This window comes from Oncorhynchus keta, unplaced genomic scaffold (assembly GCF_023373465.1).
Source record: "Oncorhynchus keta strain PuntledgeMale-10-30-2019 unplaced genomic scaffold, Oket_V2 Un_contig_9621_pilon_pilon, whole genome shotgun sequence".
Taxonomy (NCBI): Eukaryota; Metazoa; Chordata; class Actinopteri; order Salmoniformes; family Salmonidae; genus Oncorhynchus; species Oncorhynchus keta.
In genome coordinates, this window is record NW_026290616.1 from 793 (window position 1) to 9,322 (window position 8,530).

General features: G+C 52.0%; 1 protein-coding gene and 1 long non-coding RNA gene across 2 annotated transcripts; both read left to right on the plus strand.

Annotated features, from left to right (window-relative positions):
* Window positions 1-426: 426 nt before the first annotated feature.
* Window positions 427-5,836, plus strand: LOC127927145 (uncharacterized; the record flags this gene model as incomplete). The annotated part of the gene is made up of 5 exons (XM_052512936.1): window positions 427-673; window positions 1,009-1,074; window positions 1,685-1,750; window positions 3,710-3,775; window positions 5,414-5,836. Coding segments are annotated over 5 exons (735 nt in total), but the record flags the coding sequence as incomplete, so codon positions are not given.
* On the plus strand, window positions 3,852-4,562 carry LOC127927144 (uncharacterized). The gene is made up of 3 exons (XR_008126363.1): window positions 3,852-3,909; window positions 3,978-4,045; window positions 4,316-4,562. It is a non-coding gene; the product is annotated as an uncharacterized LOC127927144 (long non-coding RNA).
* Window positions 5,837-8,530: the final 2,694 nt, after the last annotated feature.

Below are 8,530 nucleotides of genomic sequence, written 5' to 3' on the forward strand. Positions count from 1 at the left end.
CAGAGGTGTGCAGAGCCCTGACAGAGTGAAAGACACTCCTGGCTCAAACCACATAATCGTCCTCAGTAGAGGTGTGCAGAGCCCTGGCAGAGTGAAAGACACTCCCAGCTCAAACCACATAATCCTCCTCAGTACAGAGGTGTGCAGAGCCCTGGCAGAGTGAAAGACACTCCCAGCTCAAACCACATAATCCTCCTCAGTACAGAGGTGTGCAGAGCCCTGACAGAGTGAAAGACACTCCCAGCTCAAACCACATAATCCTCCTCAGTAGAGGTGTGCAGAGCCCTGACAGAGTGAAAGACACTCCCAGCTCAAACCACATAATCCTCCTCAGTACAGAGGTGTGCAGAGCCCTGACAGAGTGAAAGACACTCCCAGCTCAAACCACATAATCCTCCTCAGTAGAGGTGTGCAGAGCCCTGACAGAGTGAAAGACACTCCCAGCTCAAACCACATAATCCTCCTCAGTACAGAGGTGTGCAGAGCCCTGACAGAGTGAAAGACTCTCCCAGCTCAAACCACATAATCCTCCTCAGTAGAGGTGTGCAGAGCCCTGACAGAGTGAAAGACACTCCCAGCTCAAACCACATTATCCTCCTCAGTAGAGGTGTGCAGAGCCCTGACAGAGTGAAAGACACTCCCAGCTCAAACCACATTATCCTCCTCAGTAGAGGTGTGCAGAGCCCTGACAGAGTGAAAGACACTCCCAGCTCAAACCACATTATCCTCCTCAGTACAGAGGTGTGCAGAGCCCTGACAGAGTGAAAGACACTCCCAGCTCAAACCACATAATCCTCCTCAGTAGAGGTGTGCAGAGCCCTGACAGAGTGAAAGACACTCCCAGCTCAAACCACATAATCCTCCTCAGTAGAGGTGTGCAGAGCCCTGACAGAGTGAAAGACACTCCCAGCTCAAACCACATAATCCCCCTCAGTAGAGGTGTGCAGAGCCCTGACAGAGTGAAAGACACTCCCAGCTCAAACCACATAATCCTCCTCCTCAGTAGAGGTGTGCAGAGCCCTGACAGAGTGAAAGACACTCCCAGCTCAAACCACATTATCCTCCTCAGTAGAGGTGTGCAGAGCCCTGACAGAGTGAAAGACACTCCCAGCTCAAACCACATTATCCTCCTCAGTACAGAGGTGTGCAGAGCCCTGACAGAGTGAAAGACACTCCCAGCTCAAACCACATAATCCTCCTCAGTAGAGGTGTGCAGAGCCCTGACAGAGTGAAAGACACTCCCAGCTCAAACCACATAATCCTCCTCAGTACAGAGGTGTGCAGAGCCCTGACAGAGTGAAAGACACTCCCAGCTCAAACCACATAATCCTCCTCAGTACAGAGGTGTGCAGAGCCCTGACAGAGTGAAAGACACTCCCAGCTCAAACCACATAATCCTCCTCAGTACAGAGGTGTGCAGAGCCCTGACAGAGTGAAAGACACTCCCAGCTCAAACCACATAATCCTCCTCAGTACAGAGGTGTGCAGAGCCCTGACAGAGTGAAAGACACTCCCAGCTCAAACCACATAATCCTCCTCAGTACAGAGGTGTGCAGAGCCCTGACAGAGTGAAAGACACTCCCAGCTCAAACCACATAATCCTCCTCAGTACAGAGGTGTGCAGAGCCCTGACAGAGTGAAAGACACTCCCAGCTCAAACCACATAATCCTCCTCAGTACAGAGGTGTGCAGAGCCCTGGCAGAGTGAAAGACACTCCCAGCTCAAACCACATTATCCTCCTCAGTAGAGGTGTGCAGAGCCCTGGCAGAGTGAAAGACACTCCCAGCTCAAACCACATAATCCTCCTCAGTACAGAGGTGTGCAGAGCCCTGACAGAGTGAAAGACACTCCCAGCTCAAACCACATAATCCTCCTCAGTACAGAGGTGTGCAGAGCCCTGACAGAGTGAAAGACACTCCCAGCTCAAACCACATAATCCTCCTCAGTACAGAGTGTGCAGAGCCCTGGCAGAGTGAAAGACACTCCCAGCTCAAAACCACATAATCCTCCTCAGTAGAGGTGTGCAGAGCCCTGACAGAGTGAAAGACACTCCCAGCTCAAACCACATAATCCTCCTCAGTAGAGGTGTGCAGAGCCCTGGCAGAGTGAAAGACACTCCCAGCTCAAACACATAATCCTCCTCAGTACAGAGGTGTGCAGAGCCCTGACAGAGTGAAAGACACTCCCAGCTCAAACCACATAATCCTCCTCAGTACAGAGGTGTGCAGAGCCCTGGCAGAGTGAAAGACACTCCCAGCTCAAACCACATAATCCTCCTCAGTACAGAGGTGTGCAGAGCCCTGACAGAGTGAAAGACACTCCCAGCTCAAACCACATAATCCTCCTCAGTACAGAGGTGTGCAGAGCCCTGACAGAGTGAAAGACACTCCCAGCTCAAACCACATAATCCTCCTCAGTACAGAGGTGTGCAGAGCCCTGACAGAGTGAAAGACACTCCCAGCTCAAACCACATAATCCTCCTCAGTACAGAGGTGTGCAGAGCCCTGACAGAGTGAAAGACACTCCCAGCTCAAACCACATAATCCTCCTCAGTAGAGGTGTGCAGAGCCCTGGCAGAGTGAAAGACACTCCCAGCTCAAACCACATAATCCTCCTCAGTACAGAGGTGTGCAGAGCCCTGGCAGAGTGAAAGACACTCCCAGCTCAAACCACATAATCCTCCTCAGTACAGAGGTGTGCAGAGCCCTGGCAGAGTGAAAGACACTCCCAGCTCAAACCACATAATCCTCCTCAGTAGAGGTGTGCAGAGCCCTGACAGAGTGAAAGACACTCCCAGCTCAAACCACATAATCCTCCTCAGTACAGAGGTGTGCAGAGCCCTGACAGAGTGAAAGACACTCCCAGCTCAAACCACATAATCCTCCTCAGTACAGAGGTGTGCAGAGCCCTGGCAGAGTGAAAGACACTCCCAGCTCAAACCACATAATCCTCCTCAGTACAGAGGTGTGCAGAGCCCTGGCAGAGTGAAAGACACTCCCAGCTCAAACCACATAATCCTCCTCAGTAGAGGTGTGCAGAGCCCTGGCAGAGTGAAAGACACTCCCAGCTCAAACCACATAATCCTCCTCAGTACAGAGGTGTGCAGAGCCCTGGCAGAGTGAAAGACACTCCCAGCTCAAACCACATAATCCTCCTCAGTACAGAGGTGTGCAGAGCCCTGACAGAGTGAAAGACACTCCCAGCTCAAACCACATAATCCTCCTCAGTACAGAGGTGTGCAGAGCCCTGGCAGAGTGAAAGACACTCCCAGCTCAAACCACATAATCCTCCTCAGTACAGAGGTGTGCAGAGCCCTGACAGAGTGAAAGACACTCCCAGCTCAAACCACATAATCCTCCTCAGTACAGAGGTGTGCAGAGCCCTGACAGAGTGAAAGACACTCCCAGCTCAAACCACATAATCCTCCTCAGTACAGAGGTGTGCAGAGCCCTGACAGAGTGAAAGACACTCCCAGCTCAAACCACATAATCCTCCTCAGTACAGAGGTGTGCAGAGCCCTGACAGAGTGAAAGACACTCCCAGCTCAAACCACATTATCCTCCTCAGTACAGAGGTGTGCAGAGCCCTGACAGAGTGAAAGACACTCCCAGCTCAAACCACATAATCCTCCTCAGTAGAGGTGTGCAGAGCCCTGGCAGAGTGAAAGACACTCCCAGCTCAAACCACATAATCCTCCTCAGTACAGAGGTGTGCAGAGCCCTGGCAGAGTGAAAGACACTCCCAGCTCAAACCACATTATCCTCCTCAGTAGAGGTGTGCAGAGCCCTGACAGAGTGAAAGACTCTCCCAGCTCAAACCACATAATCCTCCTCAGTAGAGGTGTGCAGAGCCCTGACAGAGTGAAAGACACTCCCAGCTCAAACCACATTATCCTCCTCAGTACAGAGGTGTGCAGAGCCCTGGCGGAGTGAAAGACACTCCCAGCTCAAACCACATTATCCTCCTCAGTACAGAGGTGTGCAGAGCCCTGACAGAGTGAAAGACACTCCCAGCTCAAACCACATTATCCTCCTCAGTACAGAGGTGTGCAGAGCCCTGACAGAGTGAAAGACACTCCCAGCTCAAACCACATAATCCTCCTCAGTACAGAGGTGTGCAGAGCCCTGGCAGAGTGAAAGACACTCCCAGCTCAAACCACATTATCCTCCTCAGTACAGAGGTGTGCAGAGCCCTGACAGAGTGAAAGACACTCCCAGCTCAAACCACATAATCCTCCTCAGTAGAGGTGTGCAGAGCCCTGGCAGAGTGAAAGACACTCCCAGCTCAAACCACATAATCCTCCTCAGTACAGAGGTGTGCAGAGCCCTGGCAGAGTGAAAGACACTCCCAGCTCAAACCACATAATCCTCCTCAGTAGAGGTGTGCAGAGCCCTGGCAGAGTGAAAGACACTCCCAGCTCAAACCACATTATCCTCCTCAGTACAGAGGTGTGCAGAGCCCTGGCAGAGTGAAAGACACTCCCAGCTCAAACCACATAATCCTCCTCAGTAGAGGTGTGCAGAGCCCTGGCAGAGTGAAAGACACTCCCAGCTCAAACCACATAATCCTCCTCAGTACAGAGTGTGCAGAGCCCTGACAGAGTGAAAGACACTCCCAGCTCAAACCACATAATCCTCCTCAGTACAGAGGTGTGCAGAGCCCTGACAGAGTGAAAGACACTCCCAGCTCAAACCACATAATCCTCCTCAGTAGAGGTGTGCAGAGCCTGGCAGAGTGAAAGACACTCCCAGCTCAAACCACATAATCCTCCTCAGTACAGAGGTGTGCAGAGCCCTGGCAGAGTGAAAGACACTCCCAGCTCAAACCACATAATCCTCCTCAGTACAGAGGTGTGCAGAGCCCTGGCAGAGTGAAAGACACTCCCAGCTCAAACCACATAATCCTCCTCAGTAGAGGTGTGCAGAGCCCTGGCAGAGTGAAAGCTCAAACACTAAGCCTCCCAGCTCAAACCACATAAGCCTCCTCAGTACAGAGGTGTGCAGAGCCCTGACAGAGTGAAAGACACTCCCAGCTCAAACCACATAATCCTCCTCAGTACAGAGGTGTGCAGAGCCCTGGCAGAGTGAAAGACACTCCCAGCTCAAACCACATAATCCTCCTCAGTAGAGGTGTGCAGAGCCCTGGCAGAGTGAAAGACACTCCCAGCTCAAACCACATAATCCTCCTCAGTAGAGGTGTGCAGAGCCCTGGCAGAGTGAAAGACACTCCCAGCTCAAACCACATAATCCTACAGGTGTGCAGAGCCCTCAGTACAGAGGTGTGCAGAGCCCTGGCAGAGTGAAAGACACTCCCAGCTCAAACCACATAATCCTCCTCAGTACAGAGGTGTGCAGAGCCCTGGCAGAGTGAAAGACACTCCCAGCTCAAACCACATAATCCTCCTCAGTAGAGGTGTGCAGAGCCCTGGCAGAGTGAAAGACACTCCCAGCTCAAACCACATTATCCTCCTCAGTAGAGGTGTGCAGAGCCCTGGCAGAGTGAAAGACACTCCCAGCTCAAACCACATAATCCTCCTCAGTAGAGGTGTGCAGAGCCCTGGCAGAGTGAAAGACACTCCCAGCTCAAACCACATAATCCTCCTCAGTAGAGGTGTGCAGAGCCCTGACAGAGTGAAAGACACTCCCAGCTCAAACCACATTATCCTCCTCAGTACAGAGGTGTGCAGAGCCCTGGCAGAGTGAAAGACACTCCCAGCTCAAACCACATAATCCTCCTCAGTACAGAGGTGTGCAGAGCCCTGGCAGAGTGAAAGACACTCCCAGCTCAAACCACATAATCCTCCTCAGTACAGAGGTGTGCAGAGCCCTGACAGAGTGAAAGACACTCCCAGCTCAAACCACATAATCCTCCTCAGTAGAGGGTGCAGAGCTCCCCTGACAGAGTGAAAGACACTCCCAGCTCAAACCCATAATCGTCCTCAGTAGAGGTGTGCAGAGCCCTGACAGAGTGAAAGACACTCCCAGCTCAAACCACATAATCCTCCTCAGTACAGAGGTGTGCAGAGCCCTGACAGAGTGAAAGACACTCCCAGCTCAAACCACATTATCCTCCTCAGTAGAGGTGTGCAGAGCCCTGACAGAGTGAAAGACACTCCCAGCTCAAACCACATAATCCTCCTCAGTAGAGGTGTGCAGAGCCCTGACAGAGTGAAAGACACTCCCAGCTCAAACCACATTATCCTCCTCAGTACAGAGGTGTGCAGAGCCCTGGCAGAGTGAAAGACACTCCCAGCTCAAACCACATTATCCTCCTCAGTACAGAGGTGTGCAGAGCCCTGGCAGAGTGAAAGACACTCCCAGCTCAAACCACATAATCCTCCTCAGTACAGAGGTGTGCAGAGCCCTGACAGAGTGAAAGACACTCCCAGCTCAAACCACATTATCCTCCTCAGTACAGAGGTGTGCAGAGCCCTGGCAGAGTGAAAGACACTCCCAGCTCAAACCACATAATCCTCCTCAGTAGAGGGGTGCAGAGCCCTGGCGGAGTGAAAGACACTCCCAGCTCAAACCACATTATCCTCCTCAGTACAGAGGTGTGCAGAGCCCTGGCAGAGTGAAAGACACTCCCAGCTCAAACCACATAATCCTCCTCAGTACAGAGGTGTGCAGAGCCCTGGCAGAGTGAAAGACACTCCCAGCTCAAACCACATAATCCTCCTCAGTACAGAGGTGTGCAGAGCCCTGACAGAGTGAAAGACACTCCCAGCTCAAACCACATAATCCTCCTCAGAGGTGTGACACTCCTCAAACCCATAATCCTCCTCAAAGAGCGGTTCACTCCCCCATAATCCCCCTCAATCCCTTCCTCCTCTTTCATAATCCTCCTCAGTACAGAGCGGTTCAATCCCTTTCTCCCTCCTCATGATGTCCCATAATCCCCCTCAGTACAGAGCGGTTCAATCCCTTCCTCCCTCCTCATGATGTCCCATAATCCTCCTCAGTACAGAGCGGTTCAATCCCTTTCTCCCTCCTCATGATGTCCCATAATCCCCCTCAGTACAGAGCAGTTCAATCCCTTCCTCCCTCCTCATGATGTCCCATAATCCCCCTCAGTACAGAGCAGTTCAATCCCTTTCTCCCTCCTCATGATGTCCCATAATCCTCCTCAGTACAGAGCGGTTCAATCCCTTTCTCCCTCCTCATGATGTCCCATAATCCTCCTCAGTACAGAGCGGTTCAATCCCTTCCTTCCTCCTCATGATGTCCCATAATCCTCCTCAGTACAGAGCGGTTCAATCCCTTCCTCCCTCTTCATGATGTCCCATAATCCTCCTCAGTACAGAGCGGTTCAATCCCTTTCTCCCTCCTCATGATGTCCCATAATCCCCTCAGTACAGAGCGGTTCAATCCCTTTCTCCCTCCTCATGATGTCCCATAATCCCCCTCAGTACAGAGCGGTTCAATCCCTTTCTCCCTCCTCATGATGTCCCATAATCCTCCTCAGTACAGAGCGGTTCAATCCCTTTCTCCCTCCTCATGATGTCCCATAATCCCCTCAGTACAGAGCGGTTCAATCCCTTTCTCCCTCCTCATGATGTCCCATAATCCTCCTCAGTACAGAGCGGTGTCCCAATCCTCCTCCCTCCTCAGCGGTTCAATCCCTTTCTCCTCCAGTACAGAGTTCAAACCCTTTCTCCCTCCTCATGATGTCCCATAATCCTCCTCAGTACAGAGCGGTTCAAACCCTTTCTCCCTCCTCATGATGTCCCATAATCCCCTCAGTACAGAGCGGTTCAAACCTTTCTCCTCCTCATGATGTCCCATAATCCCCTCAGTACAGAGCGGTTCAATCCCTTTCTCCCTCCTCATGATGTCCCATAATCCTCCTCAGTACAGAGCGGTTCAACCCTTCCTCCCTCCTCATGATGTCCCATAATCCTCCTCAGTACAGAGCGGTTCAATCCCCTTCCTCTCCCTCCTCTCAGCGGTTCAATCCCTTTCTCCTCCTCATGATGTCCCATAATCCTCCTCAGTACAGAGCGGTTCAAACCCTTTCTCCCTCCTCATGATGTCCCATAATCCTCCTCAGTACAGAGCGGTTCAATCCCTTCTCCCTCCTCATGATGTCCCATAATCCCCCTCAGTACAGAGCGGTTCAAACCCTTTCTCCCTCCTCATGATGTCCCATAATCCCCCTCAGTACAGAGCGGTTCAAACCCTTTCTCCCTCCTCATGATGTCCCATAATCCTCCTCAGTACAGAGCGGTTCAAACCCTTTCTCCCTCCTCATGATGTCCCATAATCCTCCTCAGTACAGAGCGGTTCAAACCCTTTCTCCCTCCTCATGATGTCCCATAATCCTCCTCAGTACAGAGCGGTTCAAACCCTTTCTCCCTCCTCATGATGTCCCATAATCCTCCTCAGTACAGAGCGGTTCAATCCCTTTCTCCCTCCTCATGATGTCCCATAATCCTCCTCAGTACAGAGCGGTTCAAACCCTTTCTCCCTCCTCATGATGTCCCATAATCCTCCTCAGTACAGAGCGGTTCAATCCCTTCCTCCCTCCTCA